This window comes from Hirundo rustica, chromosome 2 (genome assembly GCF_015227805.2).
Source record: "Hirundo rustica isolate bHirRus1 chromosome 2, bHirRus1.pri.v3, whole genome shotgun sequence".
Taxonomy (NCBI): domain Eukaryota; kingdom Metazoa; phylum Chordata; class Aves; order Passeriformes; family Hirundinidae; genus Hirundo; species Hirundo rustica.
This window is the reverse complement of record NC_053451.1, coordinates 67558671-67583093: the sequence shown is the minus strand read 5'-3', so window position 1 is coordinate 67583093 and position 24423 is coordinate 67558671. Positions and strand designations below refer to the sequence as shown.

The 24423-nt window shown below is 39.6% G+C and overlaps 1 protein-coding gene across 6 annotated transcripts in view; it reads left to right on the top strand.

Annotated features, from left to right (window-relative positions):
* The window catches only part of KLF12 (KLF transcription factor 12), a 242837-nt gene that overhangs the window by 39677 nt on the left and 178737 nt on the right, over positions 1-24423 (top strand). For all 6 annotated transcript variants that reach the window (XR_009207538.1, XM_058419259.1, XM_040054936.2 and 3 more), the window contains one exon: positions 23942-24005. Coding sequence is in view for 5 of the 6 variants with exons in the window: in XM_058419259.1 (XP_058275242.1) it covers positions 23985-24005 (21 nt within the window). In the remaining variant the exon portion in view is untranslated. The remainder of the gene's footprint in view (positions 1-23941; positions 24006-24423) is intronic.

Here is a 24423-nt window from a genome sequence, read left to right as displayed (position 1 = left end):
CTCGCTTTTAACATCAAAACCTGGCACTCTGCCCTGCCATTGCAGCAGCCTGCCCCAAGATGAGACAAGAGGGTCTTCTGCATTCCACCTGGTTCAGTCCACTCATGCTATATTCACTAGACCTCATGCAGACTGTACTGCAAACTCAAGTTCTGTGTTTCTGCTTAAAATATTGGTCATGTTTTTGTGGGGCACTCACACACCATCAGGTAGACAGATGGAATCACAGTCTGCTGAAAAGAAACAAACACAGATCAATAACTACAGTCTGATTTGTGTGCTTTAAATATTGTCAAAACATGCAGGAGGAAAAGGCTGGTGGACTTCACAGCACAGAAATCTCAATGCACTCCAATACTCCATACAGGGAGGTACCATCCACAAGAGTTAACTACAGTGGAAGAAGTGTCTGTGGGCAGATGAATAAATAAATAAATAAGGACAGGGAGCATTTCACATTCTTTCACCCATTTATATTTAATGATCTCTATACAACGTAGTCTACAGTTCTCCCAATAAAAGAGCCATGCAACATGTGAATGAGAACAGGAATGCATAAACTCCAAGATGAAACTCTAACTCCTCTGGCTTTAAATTGAAAATAACAGCCCTTTCCCTATTGATTTTTCCCTCCTCTTTCATTTGTGAAAAATTGATTTTTCTTTGCTGTGTTTGTTGAAGTGTCCACACCTGCAGCTCACTGCTTGCTTTAATCTTTGTATTTGTTCATCCATGCTTCCAAAGTAAGCCATGTCAAATAAGCACCTGAGAGCCCCAGTCCCACACTCGCCAATGGTCTTAACAAGTCTCAGAAATCCTATCCCTCACACAGTATGACTGAAAGATGAGAAAGCTGCTCCTGCCTTCCAGGAGGATGCTCAGAGGCCGTTCCTGTAGCTGGAGACCCTTAGGACAAAGCCTGTGTCATGTATTTTTGCAGGACATCTCAGGGCAGCACAGACACCAGAGAAAAATGCACCAGAACCTCATGCTGTTCCCCCAGCAGCTCCTGAGAAGACAGCAGAGTAGTAACTCCAGGCTTGCCTCATCTGAACAGCCTCAGGAAACCTGGCACAAAAAAAAAGGGAAGCCTTGGAAGAAGAGAGAATTTTAGGAGATCAAGATGAAAAGATAGAAAGTACTCATACAATAAAGCCCTCACCACAGCTACTGCCTCTTTCTCTAACTCTGATGCATTTAACAAAGGAGCTCACACCACACTTTGCCAGCCTACTCAGTTCCTCTGAAGACAGCTGGGCTAGCTGGAAAAATGCCAAACAGTGCAAGTCCTTCAAATCCTGTGGCTGTACGACTTCAAAATTGTAGCATACATTTAAATTTGTTTTTAAAAAAGGAAAAAAGTTTGAATGAAATTTTCCAACAAGAATGATTTGGGGTTTAATCCAAATAATAATTAAAAACCAGTAACAACTGAGGCTAAATCTGTAGTGTTTATGAAGCACTTGGATTTTAGCATGAATCCTTCCTACAGAAAAAAGGAGCTCTTAACTCTCAAACCAGGCCAGTCTGCAGCGTTTGTGATGTATGCACGTGTCCACTCTGAACACGTATGGCTTATTTCACTTTTGACCTGAACTAAGACTTGCTCTCCCTTGACCAGTCAATCTCTTTCGTGCTGCAAAAGCCTGCACATGGCACAGCAACCTCCCCCCGCGCCCCCCCCAAGTAATTTGCATGTAATAGGTAAGTGAGTTTTAAGGGTTTTTTTTTTTTTTAAGGAAATTAAAGGTAATTAGCCATGCTACAAGTCTATGAATTTGAAATCCACCAACACATTCCTATTCTAATATTCTCTGTTAATTAACTTTTTGGGGGTTTGACTTAAGTCCAATTATTTTAAACCCTTCATGACTGTTATTGCCTTTCCCTTGCCCTTTGGTCGAAGGCACAAATAAAACACAAATTATAGTGTAAGCTGACAGTGATACAATTCTGCAGCTCATTTATCAGATGGGTAAGAAAGTCCAAATGATTATGACACATTAAGCAAGACACAAATTATAAAACACATCTAAAGGCTCCAATTATCTATTTACTATAAAGCAGCACATCCTGCTTGTAGGAGATATGGGAATACTAAGAATGAAATTAACTGACTCTCCAGGTGCCAGAAGGGACAGAGACCCTCAGTGAGGGGACGTGGGGGATGGTCCTCTATAAGGTTACATCCTAAGTGGGCAGCACACACCTGGCATGTCACACTGTGGCCCCCAGAGACATCCTCCAGTACACGGAAAGGCAAGGGGTTAATTGTTATTGTATAGCAACATCCTCTCTGGTTGATCTTCTATGCAGCAGCAATTCCCAAGGAAAAAAAACAAAGCAAATGTCCTGCCACAGTACTGTTCATTAAAAAACTGAAGTGTCTTACCCTGTGCAGAGAGAAATGATTCATCCATGCACCCTGAGAAATATCCAAGCCAAACAAGGATGCCAAATAAAGAGACATCCCCTCCACAAACCAAGTTCAGAGTAAATAAATGAAGTGAGACTTCTTACCTTTCTGATACGGGGAAGAAGCTTTTTTAAGTAAATTTGGGTCTGCTCTAAACTTCAGAAAATTTAGTGTGCAAGAAATATTTTATGAAAACAATTAATTGAGAACAAGAGTTACATCACGGAACTAAAACTTTGCAGGGAAAGGAGCAATTTTTTACCTATCTTCAAGCAGTTGAGCTTCACTGCATGTAAGCTCTAAATGCCAAACCATCCAAATTAGTTTAGTGACCCTAAGTTTTAAATACACCCAAGACAGACAGAAGAGCTGAACTTCTCCTGCAGATGTGTCTGATGAAATTACTGCCCCAGGGGCTGTTACAGGAGCTTCAGAGAAGAATCTGGTCTAATTACAGAGCAAGGCAAGGCAACTTGGTGTCCACCAGGGATAGTCATCCAAGGTATGCATGAGGCTGGACCTCAGTGAGGGATTTAGCAGCTTTCTCCAGTGAGTATACAGATGCATGAAACAGCACTGGAAAGGTGGGTCCACCTTTGCTGCATGTCTAGGTTGTGCAGTCCTGTGCTTCTTGGTTCCTTTTGGAAGAGTTAATCTCTTGTTCCTGGCTGGGAGAAAGTGAGTGTGGGTTTTGACCCTCCTGACCCAAGAGGGGCAGCTTAGTCCTCTCTGCAGCTTCTGATGGGTGTGTAGAGCGGTGCTGACTACCTGTTGCTGCTGCTCTGTTTTAGCCTCAAAGAATGGAGCATTGTCAGCTCTTCTCAAGTGAATAATATTTGTTCTTTGGGTTTGGGAACCATGGAACTGGTACCTTGTGCAGAGGATTTGGGTTTAAGATCAGCCTCTTTTTGGTGCATTAGCAGTTTGCTAATTCTGGTCAGCTCTTAAAAGTGTGGGTGAAGGCTTTGATCCTGCTCTGAAGTGCCTCTCTCTTCCCATGCACAAAATCCCTATCGCGGGCTTTGGGCACCAGAGCCTGTGGATTGGGCGCCTGTGAGCTTGGATGTGCCAAAAAATTCCACAAAATGAGGAAGTTCCTTTAGCTTTGCCTTCTAAACGTCATAGTTTATGGGATCTTTTTGTATGTGGTTCTGATACTAGAACATAGTTGGGATTATGAATAGCTAGCTGGTGGTGAAAAATCATTGGAACAAAGTCAAAATGAAGCAGTTTGATCTGCAGTTTGAAGGATAGTTCATTGCAAGAAGTCATAAAAAAGAAAGAAAAAAGCTTTTAAAATGAAGGCTGAGATAAGCACTATCAGTGGAAGGACTTTAAAAATGTTGCAGCTTGCAGTCATAAAGATAGGACATGCATGGAAGCAATTGTAGATAATGGTTTACCTTGAACTGTCCATTTCTTTTTATATTGTTCCTATAAAAGATTTTGATAATTTTAAGTAGCTGAAAACCCGTATTTCTTTTACCATCTCAAGTTAAATGTGTCTGCTTGGAAATCCCTGTCTTCAGGGACTGATGAGTCTCAGCTGTAAAAATGTGTTCTGAGCAGAAACTTAGCATGGGATAACTCAACAGAAATAGTCACATCATAAATTACTGACTGCCTGTAGAAAACAAATTAACAGGACTGGAGAAAATCCATTGTACTGTACTGCAAGGAAGGCCTCTCTATAAGAGAAATTATATATTGTCAAGAAAAGGAAGCTAATAGTCTGAATGTGAGTGGAGTTAAGGTGTGGTTCAGTCATACTGGTAGCTTTGAATTACCTTGGAGGGATCAGCTGTCTTAAAGAAAAAGAAAATGTCTGTAGAGACTATGTTGAACTATTCCTAGGTGTATGTAGGAGTGTGTGCTCTCCATTGGCTTAGCAGCTGGATCTGAATACTGCTTCTCTTTTACTGGACCTACAAGCAAATCTTGGAGATTTCATTGTAATTTTATTTTCTTTGCCTCAATAAATAAACATGTAATTTAAATATAACTTTTGTGCTGGCTGCTGTCAGAGGCCATGCATGTGTAAATTTGAACACATCCACTTGTATGGAAGCCAGGTCCTGAAAGTCATCACAGCATATTCTACCTGGTCTCTGATTGTCTGGTCTTTGTTTACAAAGTGCCTGTTGGCATTGTATCTGACAAATAAATAGCACTCATGGGTTAATTCGTTGTGCTTCTGAAGTATATCCATAAAGTAAAGAGAGAATGTTAAGAAATAAAAATACTCCTGTGGACCTGTGGACCCTTCATATCTCTTTTTTTTTTCTTTTTTTTTTCTTTTTTCTTTTTTTTTTTTTTTTGGAAGAGTTCTTTTTATGTTTCACTTACTGTTTTGGGACTACAGTTACATAAAGGATTGATCCCAGTGAAGTTTAATGAGAAAATGTATAGATATCTCTTTCAACAGTAGGCGAGTCCTGAGACAATTTCAGAATTAGAGGAAAAATGAAGTGATTACAGAGCCAGAGAACATCATTCTGCCAGCTCTTACTGATGAATTCTTGACATCTCTATCTTGTTACACCAGTCTAAAATGCTGTCTTACATGATTTTAAAAATTCATGCCACTAATGAAGAATGCAGTTTCCAGTTTTGCAGCAGTTCTCCGATTTGTCCACCAGTTATGGTTTTGATGAGACTCTTAGGAAACCCTGCGCCTCGCTGTGCTGGAAGCAGCGGTCTCCATCTGCCCTTCTGCCATTCGTACTCCCTTCTGTGCGTTGGTTCCAGCAGTGATTTGGGCAAGCAGAGTTCACTAATATGGCTGAAAAATAATAATTTTTAAAAGTCAATCGTAGATTTGCCTGTTTGGTGACTTTAGTTCTCCAAAGCATTCAGTTCAGCATCAGAGGTGGGGAACCTCTCGTGAACCAAGAGTCAGTGATGTCAGCTGAGAGTGGGGGCAGGGGAAGAAGGACCTGGTGGAAGCATTGCTGGTCGATTTGTCCCTCTGTTTTGATGAATTGTGCCCTCCACGAAGAACAGGACTTTCTTCAAGTAGAGTTGCTGCTCTGTTTTACAACTGGGGAAGCTGTGGATGGGGTGGACAAAGGGTTTCCTGCGTAGTACAGCATGAAAAATATTGCTGGAGCTGGGAACTACCCTTGTACTCAGTCTGGTGCGCCTCACACAATCGAGGCAATGTTTTTATGTGTGGATAAAAGAAACACTAAGCCTGTTGCATTACTAATACATTATCTTGAAGGATTAGTTAGAAAATCTGAACTAGACCAATGCAGGGTTTTTTCCCCTGCCTTGGTTTATATTTATGCAGTTGTCGTAATGGTCATAAATGCTTTATTTTCTTTGATTTTCAGTGAGAGCTAATATGTAAAACTGTGTTTGCCATACTTCTCTTAGTACTTCTGTTACTCACCAATATAATAATTAACTTAAATCACCTGCGTTTTCCTCTTCAAAATCCATGAGGGTGAAACTGGTTTTGTATTTCATGAATCCAAAGTAGTATATAAAGTAGTATGTCATACAGTAAGTAGTATGACAGTGAATGTGTTAATTAACAGATTAAGATGTCTTAGGCAGCATGTATTTATTCTCCCACCATCCCGCCTGTAGAATATGGGTTAAAAGTTAAAATAGCTAAGTCTTGTGACTGTATTTTGAGAAAGAGGATTCTTTGCTTTTGTGGGTTTTTTCCTTTCTTGGTGGTATAGGTTTTTATTTTTTTTTCTCTTTGTCTCCAGAGCTCTTTATTTTTGTTAGCATACGATTTGTTAGTTTAAAATATGTGGTATTTCTCTTTGAAATTTCTGTTGCAATGCACAGATGGTTATGGGACAGAGAGCTGGATATTTGGTCTCAGCTCTGGGGTTTGTTGTTTCAGTTTTGTTTTGTGGTGGGGGGGGGGTGTTGTTTGTTTGTTTTTTTAATTTTGCGCTGAGTACTGCTGCCAGTTTCTCGGTTGCTGCTTGCTTATACAGAAATGTTGAATGCTGATTACCCCTGGTGTGATGCTACACAGGGAGGAAGGTACGGTTGCTTGCCCTTGGACACGTGATGGTGTAGTCTGTGGAGAGCTGTGCTGGTGAGCATTCATTGCTGAAGGCGGTGGCTGCTTTGGAGAGATGCCCAAAGGTGCTGTGCATGTAGGGAGCTGGACCAAGGCAGCTCTCTTTGAGGTATTTCCCAAGGATAGGTCTGTCCCATGACCCGAAACCAAGCATGACCTTAATGATTTATGGTTGAAATGCAGGCAAAATTTTCCACAGTCTGCTTTGTGTTCATTCTTGCTGTTTCTATATGGAATCAGTTATACCACTGGGGGGAAAAAAATAAAATTACTGATGTTGCTGAAAGCCACAGTTTTAATGTGGAGTTACTAAGTATTTTGGAACTGACATAAAATCTGGACACTTACCTTTCTTGAAGGGAGAAAGAATACCATCTGAGGCTGTACCACTTTTGAAGTAAAAGGGGAACTAAATGCATCCTCTTAGTGCTGTGTAGAGTCTAACTTTAGCATCAAAGTATAATAATAGTTGTGGATTCCATATGTAATTTCTGCTGATGCAATCTGTGGAGTCCTGGGTGATTAATGTCATGTATCTGTCCTGGTGCTCTGTTCACAGATGATGGGAGGCTATAGAAATCTGTTGCTCCTTCTGTTTTGTCCTGTGATCTGTATTCTTTGTTTGTACATAAACATCTGAAACTTACAGTTTCCTTTTGGCATATATTTTATGTCTCAGATGGATTACGCGTGCTTTACATAAATGTCTGTGTGCATAGAAGAAAACAATCCAAACTATTGGACTGGTGGAATTATTATTACTTCGCTTTTCACATCTTGAAAGTTTACAAACTATTTAACAGAGCAGTTGATTTGGGCTACTGAAGTCCCCTAGATGTAGTCTAATAGTATGTACTAGTGGTGGCATGTGATTTAGCACTGAAGTAATGCAGGTCTTTATTTTCAGTTTAAAACATTTTGTCACTTTTCTGGTGTCTGTAGGAGCTGTGGCTATAGCTTTTGTTACACTAGTCAACATCACAAGTATAGGAAACCTGTGACACAGAAACTGATTTGAAATACAGTTTGTAATATGGGAAAGCTGAAATGTCAGTGAGATTAAAAAAACCCCAATAAATAGTGAGAATTAACTATGTGATTTTTATTTCTGTGGTATAGTATTTAAATATGAAGCTCCTGCATTCTTTTACCTCTTCAGAACCATGAGTATTTGGAGGCTTTAAGATATGTTAACAAATACATATAAATAGACTATATATTTTTACTTACACACTTATTTGCATATTTATGATTAGGTGTTCTGAAGAAAAATTGCCTTTCTTTTTTAGAAGCTTAGAAGGAAAACAGAATTTGGGGAGTGGCGGGTTTCATTCCAATTGTAAAAATACTAAAACTTGTGTGAAGCTCCCCTGAACTTTGGGTCTTAAAAATTTGTAACTGGAATGGAATATTTTTATATTCTGAAAAAATGTATTGTCAAAGTCTTAATGCTTGGAGAAACCTAATATACACAGGAAAAAAGCCCTCTGAATGGCAGATTGACTTAGGTTGCAGGGTGTGTTTGTAGACCATTCATTTGGTCAAGTCCCTGCTCAAAGCAGGGCCAAGTCCATTGAGGTTGCTCCAGCCCTTGGAGTCAAGTTGAGTATCTCCAAAGATAAAGATTCAGTGACCTATCAGTCAATCTGTTGCAGTTTTTGATAACCTTTATCATAAAACTTCATTTTCTAAATTCCTTAATTGAAATTCCACTTGCTGCAGTTGTGACCTTTACCTTGGGTTGCGTTCCTATCCTCTTCAGAGAGGTGTTGGACTCTGTTGTCTTTGCACTGTATTAATAGTTGCAGAGATCACTGAAGTCCCCACCAATTCTTTTCCTTCCTGAGGCTCAACAGCTCCAACTCTTACTGCCAGGCCTCGAGTACCACCATGTGTTTCACCTTGGTGACCTTGGACACTGTTGTGTTCACGTCTGTCTTGTACTGGGAAGTTCATCACTGGACCCAGTACTCCAGATGTCTCACCAGAGCAGAGAGGAAGGTTCCATCTCCCTCAGCTTGCTGATGATGCTCTTCCTAATGTATTCTATAAGGCTGTTGGCCTTCTTTTTCAGGAAGGCCCATTTTGGGTTCATGGTCAACTTTTCATCCATTGGGACCCCAGCTCCTTTTCCGCCAAGTTGCTTGTCAGCCCCCAGCATGTACTGGTGCTTGGAGTTATTCTTCCCTAGGTGGAGGACCTGCCATTTGCCTTTACTGAATTTCACAATTTCCTGACAAAACATTTCTCTAACTTGCTGAGATCACTTTGAATGGCAGTGCTACCCTTGAGTGTACTCTGCCTCCCCAAATTTTGTCACCTGTAAACCTGCTGAAACTTTGTCCTGTCACAGGGGTTCTAATGAAGCTGTTGTACAGTGTTGGCGCCTAGAAATTGGCTGCTGATGGAACTTGGAGTAGCTGGTGAATATATCATGAGGCCAAGTGATCTATCTGTGCTGTGTAGTGCAGTAATTGGAAGTGAAAGATAATTTATCTGGTGTACGTGATAAATCATAGTGAGTTTTTTTGCATTGCTCTAGGTAGCAATTTTAACTCTTCCTCTTCTAGACTGCTTATCTATTATCTCATTTTTCTTGTTTTACATGAAATTTCTGTCTTGGCCATGCTTCTTCTTTGCACTTCTCCCTGCACCCTGTTTGCAACTTTGGAGGCAGGGTTTCCTGTTGGCATGTGAAAGAAAACACTTAAGCTCAGGTTTGTTCACACAGGAAGGAATCACTAAAAATGACAAAACTGGGGCACTGGAGTGTGAACAAGAAAGCAAAAAATTTCAGATACACCTGCTTTAAAGGCAGTAGGGGGGCACAGTCACAAAAGAGCAGTCAGTGGCTGGACTCATCTGCTACTTCCCTGAAAAAAACTCATAAAAATATTAAGACTTACACAAAGAAATTAACAAAGCAAAATAAATGTAAATTGTATTTTTCTGTTAGCTATATTTTGCATATATGTTTAATCTTTTTAAAGAAATTTTGTGTAGAATCTGAGCTTTACACTCCCGGGTTTGAAGGTTTCTTCCATGGTGGCAGTAAGCTTGACGGTCTTCCCTATGATTAATACACCTGTGTTTCCATTTCTGGGGAGTGGAGAAACCACAAATGCAATAGAGGAAGTTGCAGCAAACATACTTGTTTTCCTCTATTTCTCAGCTGCATTTGAATAATTTTTTCCCCACTTCTTGCTATTTCCTTTCCATTCCTGTTAGTCTGGCCTTGTCTTTCACCAGTGTGTATTGATGCTTGTTACTGCTTTTAACGGCATTATTGTCTCATGTCACTGTAACATATAAGAGAAGATAATTAAAATTTACATAATTGCTCTGAAGCAGTGAAAGCTTGCGATAATGGATTTATTAATACTCTTTTCCGACAGTGCATCCCTATGCCACAGTACAGCAGTGAAGCATTCTGTCTGACCATTACCCATCTAAATATCCTTATAGCCAAGACTGTATTAACATTGTATGATCAAATTATATAGTAATATTAAATAAATTAGCTTGGAGGAAAAAAAAATAAATCCTGGTACTATTTGCAGTGAGTCTCTGGGTATGACTAATCAGATATAACCAAATCCCAAGAGATCAGAGGTATTTAGAAGTGTCTGTAAATATAAATTCTGCATGTGGTTATCTTGTCTACATTTTCCTGTGTCATTTTACTGTACTAAAAACATTTTTGTTGTTGTGAAAATAGTATTGAGTGCATTCATTACTGTTCATTGCTAACTTACAGACTTGGGTGTAGATTTACACTCACAGATTTACTTTTGTCTTTTTGTACCTTGTGTTGAGATGCACTGAAATTAAAACAAAACAAAACAAAACATGGACTAAGTACAGACTCATATTTCATAGGGATCATAACCAATTAGATCATCAGCTCCACAGACTTTGTAATGACCTAGATGTGCCAGTATTAGAGTTTAGCAGTATCTCGAAACTTCATCTGACTAGGGTTAGCAATAGCCTTGCCTCTTTGGGAAAATAAATTTAGCCAGGGGAACATGGACTTCTGCATGAAGGAACTGCCTTTTGTTACTCTTGTTGGTTTTGGGGGGCATGGATCACAAAGCTTGTGTATGAAGTCAGTTTTAAGGACACTGGAGGAATGATTGCTATTGTGTATGGATTTTTTTTTTCCATTTGAAAGACTAGCTATTATCTCATACTGAGGAATGAAAACATATTTTTCTTATATTCACTCTTGTTCTTGACAACTAAAACTTCATAATAGAAGTTCATATTGCTTTTCATCTTCAAATAATTTTTCAGAGATCGTCTATGATAGTTGATCTGGGAAACATCCTTAAAAGACGTGTAGTTAGTCATATTTTGTGGGGAGGTTTAATCCTAATTTTGTGTTGAAAAATGTTTACTTCATAGAGGTCTTTAGGAGCAATTGAAGTAAATATCAGAGCTCTGGCAAGCTCTCAGCTCCATACCCTGAGTATCGTTCTATTTATGGTCCTAGGGTATGCTAAAAGAAGATTTTCTGTCTTTAGAATGAATCAGGATGAAATCTTGGTGCTACAGGCAGTTTTTCTTTGCAGGTCTAGTGATTCTTTTTCTGAAGCTTGTCTATAATAGATATAATAAAGATGGAATGATTTTTTTGAGGTAATCACAGTGGTGTGAACTGCTAGGGAGAGACTAGATGATCTGAGGTTTCCTCTATCCCTAGTTTTTACAATTTGTGTGAATTTTCCATTGATGGCTCTTTAGGTGGCAACAGATAGAATGAAATTGTGAAAGCAAGAGAGGGTCAGGTGATGAGGATCCTGATCTGGCATACTGCTGGCATGAGTGGACGAAGAGGTCAGTTATTGTTCTAGCTATGCAACCCCTCCCTGCTCAATTCTTTCAGTTTGGGAGCAGCTTGGAAAATGCCATGGTCTCATGGGGTCTTGCCTTCAGAGTGGTCACAGCTTCAGCTCAGGCTAATGTAGACCAGCTGCTTGAAGCCTAATATTTACTTAACATAGTGTAAATTCCCCTCACTTCTATGGAGAGGGTGCTTTGTCTTGGTCTAGCTTGGAGATGGAAGGGGAAAGAAGATGACTCCTGCGGGAAGCTGAGTTCTGGAGTGGCAGAACTCAACAGAGCTATGTCTTGTCCTTGTTGCCATCCTTAAGAGGAGGCATGTTACCACTATCTACTAAGTCTTTTGTCTTTATTCTCCTCTTTCCTGAATCCAGAAATAGTGTGAGCACATTGGATGCAGGGTATGAAAAAGCTCATAAGAGAGAGCAGGTGCTGCGGTTGCCCTTTCTGGCATGCTGGTCCTCGGGAAACTTCTCAAGAACAGCTTATTTGAAACTTCTGCATCCCTGATACAGCATAGAGATGTTTGTTTTGAGGGCGTTTACATTATAGTAGGAAGATGTTTGTGAATCTCATCCCTGGGTATTAATACAAATGTGCTTCTCTATTTAGATAATGTGCTCCTCCTGAGCTCATTCAGTAGAGTGTTTCCTTGTGTGCTCTTTTCAAATGCAGATAAGAAAAAACAACAATAAAGAAAATATGGCATTATTTCTTTCAGTACATCTGAAAGAGCTTACTTGTATTTGTTGACATACTCGGGTTAAGATGTTTCCAGTTAAGCTTGTGGCTTTTTGGTGAATTTGCTCATTAGGAAGCCAGACCTCTCTGCTTTTCATTTTGAAATGGTGCTGGCTTGTTCTAATCCTTCTCTGCTTGTCAAAGCCCTTTAAACTGCTGGCCTCAGTCCATGAGATTATTTTCATAAAAGAGGATGACTTAACCATATTTGATGCCCTTTAAGATTAGGGGCTAGCTGAGATTTGTTGACTGCTTGACACTTGTATTTTAGCATGCCTAAAGCTGAACGGGAGGATGGATCGCTGGACTGGACTGTTGTCACTTGGTCAGTGGATAAAGGAGAGAGAGATGAGAAAAGTGGGCTTTCTCTGTGTACCAGATTGTAAAAGCAAAATAATCTGAGTAATACGTGAATGGGATTAAGAATAAAAGTGATGGAGCTGGTGAAAATGGCCCTTAAATGTAAGAAGTCTTCCCCTGTTAGCCCTCTCCAGCTGTAAGCCTTTGGTTTGGTACCAGGGCCTGATGGGCCTGGGAGGGATAGTAAATCTGTTTGTTCTGAATAGGGCCCTGTTGGGTTTTACCTCTTTGTGGGCATTCCTTTTGTGGGTTTGTAGAAATATCTGCATGCATTTTTTAGTTTACTTTTTTTTTTTTTTTTTTAAACTAAGCTATAAAGGGCCTAGTAGAGCAGACATTGTTTCCACCTCCATATTTTCTCCCATATCAACTTCTGGCCTATAACACTGATTTTTGTTCTGTTCTTTTTAAATTGTAAATTTAAAAATCACTTAGGAGACTCTTATTTTCAGTGGTTTACCTTTTTATTATCTATAAAACCTGGGCTGCATAACCAAAATTTATGATTTTTATTTTTATTAACATATATTACTTTTTCTCATATGTATTGAAATTTGAGGCCCAAGAGGCTAACCTTTATTTTGTTTTTCTAATCTTTAATTCATTGTCTTATGAAAATCATCAAGTTACAACCTGCTTCATATTATAAGTCTGAATTGCAGTTAATTAAAAATAGATATTTGTAATGGGTATTTTAAACAGAATCTTAATTGTGATAACTCTACAGGATGCATCTCGGTAGGGGTTATCATTAAGATGATGACATTTGCCACTTGTGGGAATGTAAGTTGTTTGCAGTATTCCTTATGTTTATTACAAAGACTATTGCAGCTACCTCTGCTTTTAATGAAGCTGTTCTCAGAATGTCTTAATATTCCAACATGCAGTGAAATTTGCTGTTTGCCTCTGACCACTGTCGGTACTTTGATTGTGTGTGGTGGTGTTATTAGCTGAAGTTTGCTCCTGTGGTGATGCTCTCATAATTGCTTCATTTTTGGTAACAAAACCCTTTGAGTAGGAGAGCATTGTGTGAGACAGGTTCTGTTTCATGGTGTCTTGGAAGAGGTAGCCCCAGCCACCTCTGCTGCTAGCAGTGAATTCAGGATATTGAAAACTGAGAATGTAGAGAACAGAGAATATTTGTACCTAATGAATAATCAGGAGCGCAACTTAGGATATAGAAGAAATAATTAGCTTTAGTATTAAAAAAGAAACCCAACCTTTAAATCTTTCGTAGTAATGGATTAAACAGCAGGATGGAGTCAGGATTTGGCTTTCTATTGGGAATAAAGCCACTTTCAATGAAACTGAGAGGGTTGTTGTTGGATTAGTGCCAGTGGATGAGTGGTCTGCCCAAGAATGAGGCTCAGGGAAGAGGGTGAAGGGAGAGCTATGGTAAGAGTAGTGATGAGGGTAGGTGGGACAAGTCACAGAGTAGTGTTGGACTCGCAAATTCTACATCACCTTGTTTCAGATTATAACTTTAAACTCTTTTGAAGCCACTGAATGTCAGGCAGTGGAACATGGGACTGCTTACTCCAGGGTGTGAGGACAAGGTGGTCTGGTTAACAGGCTTACTTCCCTGAGTGTGGGGCTGTGAAGGTGCCAGTTATGGCATCACTGCTGGGGTATGCATGGAGACAACTGCATTTGAACTGCAGAAGCTGCCAGCTCATCTACCAGAAGCCTATCCTGGAAGCAAGGGAGGTGGAAAGGGATGTCCAGTGGTTGAGAGGGGAGCATTTTGCTTCCTCATAATTGCAAAATACCAGATCGATGTATTCCTGGCAATAAGCTGAGGATGGCTATAGCCCCAGTGAACCACCCGCTGACATGTCTCCTGCCAGTTGAACTGCTGTAAGCATTTGAAGTCATGTATCATGTCAGGTGTTGCCTGCAAGTCAAAAAAGTAATCAAAAGGAACTGATAGAAAAACAAAAGCTTAAATTGTCAAAGAGTTGTGGAATTTAATCCTTGGGGAAGTGGTGAGTCTAGTTGTTCATGTAATGCACGGTGTTCTGAGTTAGGATAGTTTGTGGGGGTTATGGATCATGGTGGTTAGAAAAGAGTAGTTTTTTGGGTGTCCTTGGTAGAAGGCATGCTTAATTCAAAACAGCATCCATATTGTCACATTGTTTTTGTTACACCTGGAGTATTGAGGGGGAAGAAAAAGATGTTTCTCCTCAGTGGTATTGCCTCTGGTTTTCATGTCTCTTGTCATTAATTATGTTTATTAATTTATTTGTTGCATCCTCTTCCCTGAAAAATAATTAAGTATGAGTCCACTTTCTCCTGTAGTAGTGGGAATATTGGGTGGATAAACTTGGGGTTGATTTGTTTCACTGGGGTGATACAGGGTATGGGATCAGCTGCCTGGCCAAGTCTGTGAAAAACCATGGTCTTTACGATTGTGTGTTTCCTCATGAAATACAGGGATTTTTTTCATTGCAGTGTTTTTGTCTCTCATTTAGAAAATCAGGCAATGTGACTTTCTTGCCATTCTCAGTTTCTGATTTTTGTAGTAATTTTTTTTATGGTGATGTCTCTACAACTGATGAGCTTTGGTGTACAGGAAACTTAGCATGGCTGGTGTCACCAGTTACTTCTTGACAGTAGTATTTAACCAGCTCAAGTTAACTTTTCAGTTTTTCCTTTTTCCCCCTCTCTAAACTCCTGTAAAGATGGGATGCTTTTCCACGTCCTCCTGGCTCTATTGAAATTGTGTCTTCTTAAGTCCTAAAATTTAGAGTGTTTTATCAGGAAAACGGAAGAACTCAAGACTGGTTTAAAAAGCCAGAGCTCTTAAAACTTACAGTACCCTTCACTTCACGGACAACTAAGTACTGTTTTATTTAAAATGCTTTTTGGTAAAAGCAGTTACTGGACTGGCTGCAGTGACAGTGACTCAGGCCCTTACACTGCTTCTTTCTGTCTTCTGGCTGCAGAGCCATGAAGGGCAGCTAGTGCAGATGTAGGTGTCCGTCAGTAGGTGAGATGAACCTGCCAGTTGGCAAGAACTTTATCTGCTAAAGTTGCTCTTCAGGTTATGGTTTCTGGGCTGTGAATGTGAACAATTGCCAAGCCACGATTAAGGGGATTGTTTGCCCGTGTTGATCTGCAGAATGAAATGTCACTGGCTGGCTGCATGCAGATGGCGAGTCCTGCAGGCTGCTGCAGTCATCTCAGTAGGAGACTGGAAAGTACAAATTGCCTTTGGAAATCAGGCTACTTCTGGATTTTGGACTTAAGTATGTAGTCAGATTTGCAGTCCCCCTGGAGTACTGCATGGAATTATTTCCCTACCATTCCCTTCTCCAAAGGGGAGAAGCAAATATATTTCTTTCTAAGCAAGGACAGGAAAATGATCAGAGCATCTGCATGTCCTGTCAAAAATATGAGGGCTTTTAGAACAAGGAGAAAAATGATGATGCCTGGGGAGGATGATGGAGTACGACCACCATGTATTGAGTGGATCTCCAGACACATGTACCATTTCCTAAAGTTAATGGTGGCTTTTGCTGAGCTTTGCCATGTATTGGGAAGCTTGAAAAGCTGTGATGGACAGTCTTCAGTGGAACTTCTCTAGGAACAGTACAGAGATAAATTTTATTCTCCTCATTCCTTCCAAAGATTTCAAGAGCATGAGTATACTTCAGTGATTTTCTCTGGATTTCAGATTGCTGCTAAAAGATTTGTAGCTGCTGATTCTGGTAGTGAAGCTGTTTCAAGCTGGTCGGTGCCCGATGGGAATGTTGTCTTGACAGATTCTGGGATTTCTCCCTTTTCTGAACCTTTTACCTCCAATACGCTGAGATATGATTATTAGTAATAATGCCAGTCTGCACTTCTAAGGAAGGGCAGGCTAGGAGAAAAGGCATTAAAAATTATTAATTGAAACACTTGTGGTCAATTGATCAATTTTAGAGAGTGTACTTTCCTATTAAAATAGACACTCATCACCCACATTTGTAGGATGCCAGCCAAATGGGCTCCTTAAATTGATGAATAGCATCATTGGTGTCATGTAGTGCCCCTCGTTTAGAGCCTGATTATGTAGCTACACATAGTAGTCACATAGATGCAATGCTGTAGATACCATGCTGTTTTCTTGAAAAAGCATTCCATTGATATATTTCTAATGGAAAGAAAAAGAAGGGCGTGCAAGTTGTCAAAAATACGGTGTTGGAATTTGTTCTGGATTGTGCAAAGGCAGGACTAGGACCTGAACGTTATTATCTGCTACTTAGAGCAGGATGCTTATGACTTTATTTCTTGGAAGCATAACTCTGAGCCTGGAAGTTGGGTTTCTTCAGTGTATATCACAACTTGGAATAGCATTTTCTTGGTTTTCTTTGCTCTTTTTTCCCAGCTTTAGGGTAGATTGTGGAAGCCTGTCCTCTCTTAGATGCTGTGGCTGTAGCTAGAGAAGTCAAGGCCACCTCATAACTATTGCCACCTCTGGTTTGGAGAATCAAAATAGATTTGTTTGAGCAGTTTGGGTTTTTGCTAACTTATCTTGCATTTATTGACGCAGTGAGGTAGACGTTGCACCTGTAGGCATACCTAAAGTGGTGACTATCGCCAGGCTGGGGCTTGGTGGATCAGTGTGTTGGCTCTTGCTGCCTATGCAGGCCTCAGCGACCTCATCACTGATTTTACAACCACCTTCTGGTGATGTATAAACTTGAAGCTTGTTTAGTTTTTTTCTGCTGCTTGTGGAACAATTTTGTTCCCTCTTTTAAAGGAATTTTAATGGGCACAATTTCTCTGTTTTTGCTTATTCTTTAAGTGGTTTTGCCGTGAAAGTTGTCTCAGAGCGCTTGGCACTGTGGTGGAGTGCTGCACAGTATTTTGTCCGCGATGGGATAGTGGTTACTGCTGTTTCCTAATTTCTTTTACCAACTTCTTGCACAGTGTAAAAAGGGAAGATGTGCCAGGGTTTATATAAGCTACTACATAGTGTTACATTTTTACTCAGAAACGGAGTTAAGCTTTTCATCCAAGCTTTAAAATGTGTGTTGTTTTGAATGGTATATTAGAAATTATGCTTTCTGCACATTCTTTCAGAAAATTATTTACCAAAAAAACCTAATTCACCAAAAATATGTGACTGAGCATGTGCATATTTTTATATTAATATTTACATACAAGTGTGTATGTATATAGGTATATATTAAAAAAGCCCTATAATTTTTTAACAAGAAAAAGCTCATCAAGTCCTTTGACATTGTGCATAGGCTCTTAAATCAAATGTTACCTCTAATGGAGTTTGAATTGTGTGCAAGGATAAAGTGGTGAACTAACTGACCTTTTCCTGCACTGTAACACGAGCATTTCCGTATGTCAGAGAAGCTGCCCAAAGTGATGGGTGATTGTGTTTATCGCTATTTGTTTTATTTAGTTCTAATGAAAAACAATGTCATTCTGTTTAAGCTAGAATTGTGAAGGGAGTATCAAGGTTTCAGAGCTATCCATTCAAACATCTGAGTGTCGAAGTTTACTACTTTTAGAATAAGAAGTCAAGGAGTAGTATTTGGCTGTTTTTCTCTGTTCCCTGCAATTTACTGCACTCTTCTAGATTGACCACTGCCTATTACCTAAATCCAGTTATTTGAGGACTCTGCTACTTCTCCAGAGTTTAAATAAGTCCTATTCTGTGCTATGAGTTCTATTCTATGATATGAAACATGTTTATACGTTTTCTAATTTCATTTGTGTACACTGATGTGGTAGCAAGGCTTTTTAAGTATTACTGAAAGACATCCTCTTTTTCTGAAACTTCAGCAAATAGTTATCAAACCAGACACTTATGTTCTAGGGAGAATAAATTATTCTTGGAATCCATCTTGAAGACTCAGAAGGTCTAGGATTTACCCTTGAAGCTGTTCAGTTCAGAATAATTCATTAATGTCAGATAAAAGACCCTGTAAAGAATAATGTTTATTCCTCTAAGCCTCTACTGAAGGACTGTGTAAGCACTTCTTGAACATCTAGTATAAACCTTTTAAAGTGAGGAGCAGGAGGAACATGGCATGAAGGTTGTGTGTTTGGTTGATTAATTATTCATCCATCCACGTTTGGCCAACTGCATGCTTTTTTCTATGGAAACCTGTTGTCAGAGTATAGTAGTTTGGGGGAAAGTACCTCAAGCATCAGGAGAGCAACACTGCTATATGGTCAGGCAGCCAACGATGTATTTACTTGCGCTGCCATGATCACAGTGGCATTGAGATCATTCTGGTTTGGCATGAATGTATTGGAGGCATTGCTCCATAAAGGCTCAGCAAAAATTGGGGTAGATGTTTAGGAGGAGCTGCGTCACTCCCATCCCAGACTGCAGTCTCCTCATCTTAATTGCCCTGGGGACCAAGCAGGTGGCAGAACTGCTGGTTCGAACTTTGAATCCTAATGAACTTTAGTGCATGTGTGTGTCTCTTCTCTGTGCTAGATGTCATTCTTTGTGGGTGTCTGGATAAATATTTCAGTCTGTAGGAGTTCAAGAGAGCTAGGTATCACTTAGCAACAAGCATCCCACTCTCTACCTCCTGCTCCTCTTTACTTCACAGTATCCAAAAACCAGAAGTTGAAGCATTAAGGTAATTTTCAGAAATATTTTGAGCAGCTTTAGATATTTTTGTTAAGACGTTACAGCAGAGCAACAAAGATGTTGGTGTGGAGGCTGGCATCTTAAAGTAAGTAACTGTGCCTCGTTGGAACAGCAGTCACAATCAAAAATTAGCAAAAAATTCAGCTGGAAACAGAATAGCTCTTATGATCACGGTTGTTAGGATGCATAGCAAGTGATCCTTTGGTCTTGTGAGGTCTGCAGTAACACTTAACCTATATTGGATGAGTTTTAGGCTGTACTACTTGGTTCATCTTGCAGCTTGTAGTAACTGCTGGTGGGACAGTGCCTTATGTTGGAATTTAAAGTAAATTTTTTTTGCAGACAGCTTTGTGAAAAAGTATGTTGGTTAGATCCAGTTACAGTGGTACAGCACTCTGTTTATAAAGATCCTGGGGACCAGACCCAAGTCAGGAATGGGAGATACTTGAAGTGTAGTTGAGGAAGACTTTGCAATATGCTTAGTACAGTGCTGGAAGGTATGCCAGCATCTCCTATCCGTTATCAGTTTTAAATGTCAAGGACTGTTGTGATCTGTGGCTTGTGGTTAATGTATATTTTATTTGTAGCTTCTGCAAAATGATACTTGATGGAGTTTATGAATGTCCCTGCAAGAGTCAGAAACTTAGGGAAAAAAGACAAGTGTGTGGCTGCTGTTATTACAAGGGTAGCTATTCTTAACGCTGGGTTGAGGATAACCTGTGTTCTTTCATCTCTGAATAGTGCTGAAACTGAGCTTTCAGTGGTCCTGCCATACCTGTTAGCCAGGGTGCTCATGATGAGTTTGAGAGAAGTCATGCTGGTTTTGAGGAAGTTTGGTGTGACTCAGGCCCTTTGAAAGGGGTTACAGAAGTCAAAATACAGATCTTAGGGCTTTCAAGAAGAAAAGTGCATACTTTAAAAATAAAATAGATGGTGTTAGGAGGTAACTATCCGCCTTAGGCCCAAATAAGGTGTTTGTTTTGTGGAGAGAAAAGTTAGTAAGTCCTGCTTCAGCAAATGCCTTAACTTTGCCAATGTATGTCCTTTCCAAATGTATGTTCCCATAACCATCTGAATTAGAAAAGAGTAAAAACAGCACAAGGAGTAATTTGTTACTGTATTAATGTGAGTTTCCTTTCAAATTATCTGTATGTAAAAGATAAGTAAAAGTGATAGTAGTGAGGGCTTTCTTTTTTAAATGAACTAATGTGGGTTTGTATGTTCAACAGTGCTCTTACTTGTAGAGGTATGGCTACCTCTGCACCTGTAGGGACTTCCATTGTTCTTGAAACATGCTCAGCGCGATTGTCCTGAAACTCTTCTCATAATCCTTAATGTGGTCCAGAGGTCTTGCTCAGTTCCACCAGGGGATGGCCGTGCTGTTCAGGCTGCGACTACCAGGACATCTAATCTGACCAAGGCAGGTTTTCAAAATGGACTAGGTGTAACCAAGTTTATTTGGTGGGTTTTTTTGTTGCTGTAGAAAAAGGAATCTAATGTTTGGTGGCATTCATAAGCTTTATAAACTCCTGGGGTCTGAAAACACTATTTTAAGGTGATAGTTTGGCTTTGAGTAAAAGAGGACACAATTCTGTGTTTGCTACTTAAATTTCATTCTTTCGTTTGAAAATGATGGGTTTTGCTTTGTTCTGTGATTACTTAAAGAGCTTTTTTGACTAAAAGGTTTCAAATTGGAACTATTGTGCAGTTGCAATGTTGGGTAGATTTTCTTCTGCTATAAGACCTGCTTGATGCAAATGGAAGATGTGGCTTGTCTCTCTCTCTCGGAGCCCTGGCTCCATTTTCGCTCCAGCTAGCTTGAGAGACAAACTACAGTTGGAAGGATTTTTCCTCAGGGCCCCAAAAACTGAGGAGCAGCTGAGAACCTTTTCCTTAACAGAGAGCAAATCCCCATTGATGGCAAAGGAAGGTCTGCACTTGATCCGGAGGGAAATCAGGGCTTCATTCAGTCTTTCTTCTGTGGTCCTGCCCCAGCCTGGGTCAGGAGCTGCTTCCCACCCCTGGAACTAAGAAGGTTTTCCACTTGTTGCTCTGGCTTATATCCAGGGAAGGGGCTAAAGCTGGGGACAAGCCACTACCCAATCAGGGATAAGGTGGGAATGGAACAGGGTTGGATTGCATTCCAAGAAGGGAACAATGTGGGGGAATGGGTGGGGAAAAGGGCAGGGACAAACTTCAGGATAGTACATTTTCCAGGGGAACAGATGGGTACAAAAGAAACCATTACAAAACCCGATATAAAAACTAAATACAATATGAAACCAAATAATACACAACAACAGGAAGGTGTTTCTACTTGGACTTCAATGTCTGGTTTCGTATTCCTGATAGTAGAAAGTAACATTTCACTGTAAGGGACTGAAAACCAAAGTCCAAAGCGGGTTTCATGGCAGTGACACGTGGCAGAATGGCTGGCCCTGTTTTTTATATGCATTTCAAACTCCTTTCATTTGAAGTCAAAGCTTTTCAGAACTTTTGAAAATCAGGCCAAAGATTTACAAAGTTACTAGTTAAATGTCATTTTTAGAGGAATGGTTTGCTCTTAATCTCCTCAAAAGCAGCCTAAAATAGAAGCCTTTCCATAGAGGAGAACACCCCAATGGTGCGAGGATGAGGACAATTTGGTGCTTGTTAATTGTGCAGATCTGAGGAGAATTAATAAGCAAACCTAGTTACTTGTCCTTGCTAAAGATGTAGCTTTTCCATGAGCAGGACTGTTGGACGTGATTTAATAACGCAAAACCAGCTGCAGCTGTGGCTGGTTGGGTAGTGGTTTGTTAGTTCTGAAACACAGACCCTGTGTTTGCTGTGTCACCATAGTCACTGTAACATAATAGGACTCCAGCGTTGGTGTGTAACTTGAAGCGAAGTTGTGTTGTAGGAACATGTGCGTCTGTGTGCATGTAGAGAGGAGTAATGATGAGAAAACCTGGACAACTGGAAACAATTACAGGCCAAACTCTGTCTTCCTCTCATGGAGACTCCATAAAGCTTTTGAACACATTGCATTTAATTTAAAAAAAGGAAATGACAAAGTCATTTCTTGTTCAGGTTGGATGACCACATCATGTAATGGATGTGGAAAATGTGGTCCACTTGTCCCATTTTTGGACAAGAGCACAGAGGAAGGATCATCTAGAAGCTCAAAGGTGGTTCTTCAAGTGTGTAGTTTTAAAAGGGAAAAAAAAAGGAATCTGCTACATGAAATCTTGAAGTAATCCAAGTAATGCCAAGGGAGATTAAATAATAAAAGAGGAAGAGAGTCTACAAGATGCATGAGAGAAGACAAATGGTCTACAACAGTTAGCATGCTTAGCGGCTATGGTATTTAATGACGTTTAGTTGGGTCAGTGTTTGTGGTGACTTCGTAGCTTTTTATAATTCATACAAATATTTGAAACTTCTATTAAACTTAACATTTTCTTAGAAATAAAAATCTTAAGTGCATGATGCTTAGTCAGTATGATAGAAGCACACTATATGAATGGTAAATTTTTATTTTCTTAAGGGAGCTTCTTCTTTTCACTGTAAAAGTTTGTGAAGTATTTGGAAACCTGTCATGTTGTCATATATACAGCAGTAATGAAATACTGGAATGTGGTTTAAAATCAGGCAAGTGATACTCTCCTGCTATTTGAAGGATGACCTTATTTTGAATGATAGAAAAATAACAGCAGATTGTGTATAATAACTCTGACAGCAGATTTAGATTCTTGACTTCACACCATTTCCATTATTAAGAGAGACATATGTAAGTAGTGTTTGCTACCAGATAGATGCACATGTTCTGGCAAGGGGTTTAAGACATCCTGTCTATTACTTAAACATTGGACATCTGAAGATTTTTTTCTTCCCCAAGGCTTTTTTAAAAAGGACTGCAGGGTTTGTTTATTTTCTTAAACCTGAAAGAGCCTTACAAAACATAATATTTGAATTTTTAGATGCTTTTTTTTATAGATTAACATAGAGTAATAGGATGTTTTGAATCGGAATGGACTTAATGTTCATCTAGTTCCAACCTCCCTGCCATGACAGAGATGCCACCCTCTAGATCAAGTTGCTCAAAACCTTATCCAACCTGGCCTTGAACACTTTCAGGGATGGAGCATCCACAGCTTCTCTGGACAACCAGTTCCAATGCCTCACCACGCTTAAAGTAAAGAATTTATTTCTAACATCTACATCTCTGCTCATTTAGTTTGAAACCTTGTCTTGTGGTATGTGCCCTTGTAAAAAGTCCTTCTCCAGCTGTCTTGTAGCCCCTTTAGGTACTGGAAGGTGCTGTAAGGTTTCCCTAGAACCTTGTCTTCTCCAGGCTGGGCAGCCCCAACTCTTTCAGCCCTTCTTGACAGGAGAGATGCTCCAGCCCTTTGTTCTTCTTTGTGGCCCTCATAACTAAACTAATAATTTATCTACAGAAAACCCTGAAAGAAATACATATTCAGATTTTGTAGTCATCTTGGACAGTTTTTTTACGTGTTACTGTTGGGATTGTGCATAGTATTTCTGGGAAGTACAGTTTGAAAAATTGGTAAAGAGTGTTTGCCCTCTGTAGCTACTGGAAAGTTTACCTGTACAAATGCAGGGTACTGGTATGTAATGGGCTCAAAAGACTAATTAAAGCAGTTGGGATGTAGTGAGCTGAAATAGCAGCTCAAAAGTTAAAACCACACAGCTTAGATTAAAATAATTAGTTAAGAAACATAAGGTTTTCTCCAATATACCTTTTCTGCCATATTTATCCATTTTTATTTTAAGTGCTTATAGAATTACTGTTCTTCTGACCTCTTTTTTACTATGGAAAGTAAAGCTTTTTTTGTATTTACATACACAATGTACTTGAGAAATTATTGAATTTCTCAGAAAATACACAAATTCAATTATTTAATATTTTCTTTTTCAGGATTGAAGTGGATCTAGGGACAAATGGATGACTGAATATTCATATGAAGAGGAAAGCCATAAAAGTTGGTTGACATTTTTACAGCCATATGCGTTATATGTATTAATGCCGTTATCAAAAATTTATATTGTGTTATAAAACAAAATAGCTTAAATAACTGGCCTGAGCTTTGTATGCTATATTGTCTTTGAGGCAGGGGAATACTGTAGCTTAACAGTTGTGGCTTAATGCAATGTTTGCTGTCAATACCTTAATGTTCAGTAGAAAACCCAGTAGTATATTAAGGAAATAGGCAATTCCTTTGAAGCCAGGTGTTTCAATGTGCTCACACATAGTGGTGTTCCTCATTCATGGAAGAATGAAGGGGTGTTCTCATCCAGTAGAGCTGCTGACTGTGATGCTTAGTATGTTGTGGACTGGCACTCAGGTGCCACATTGACAGGTGCTGTTTAAGTAGTCGAACAGGAGATATCTCTTTGAAA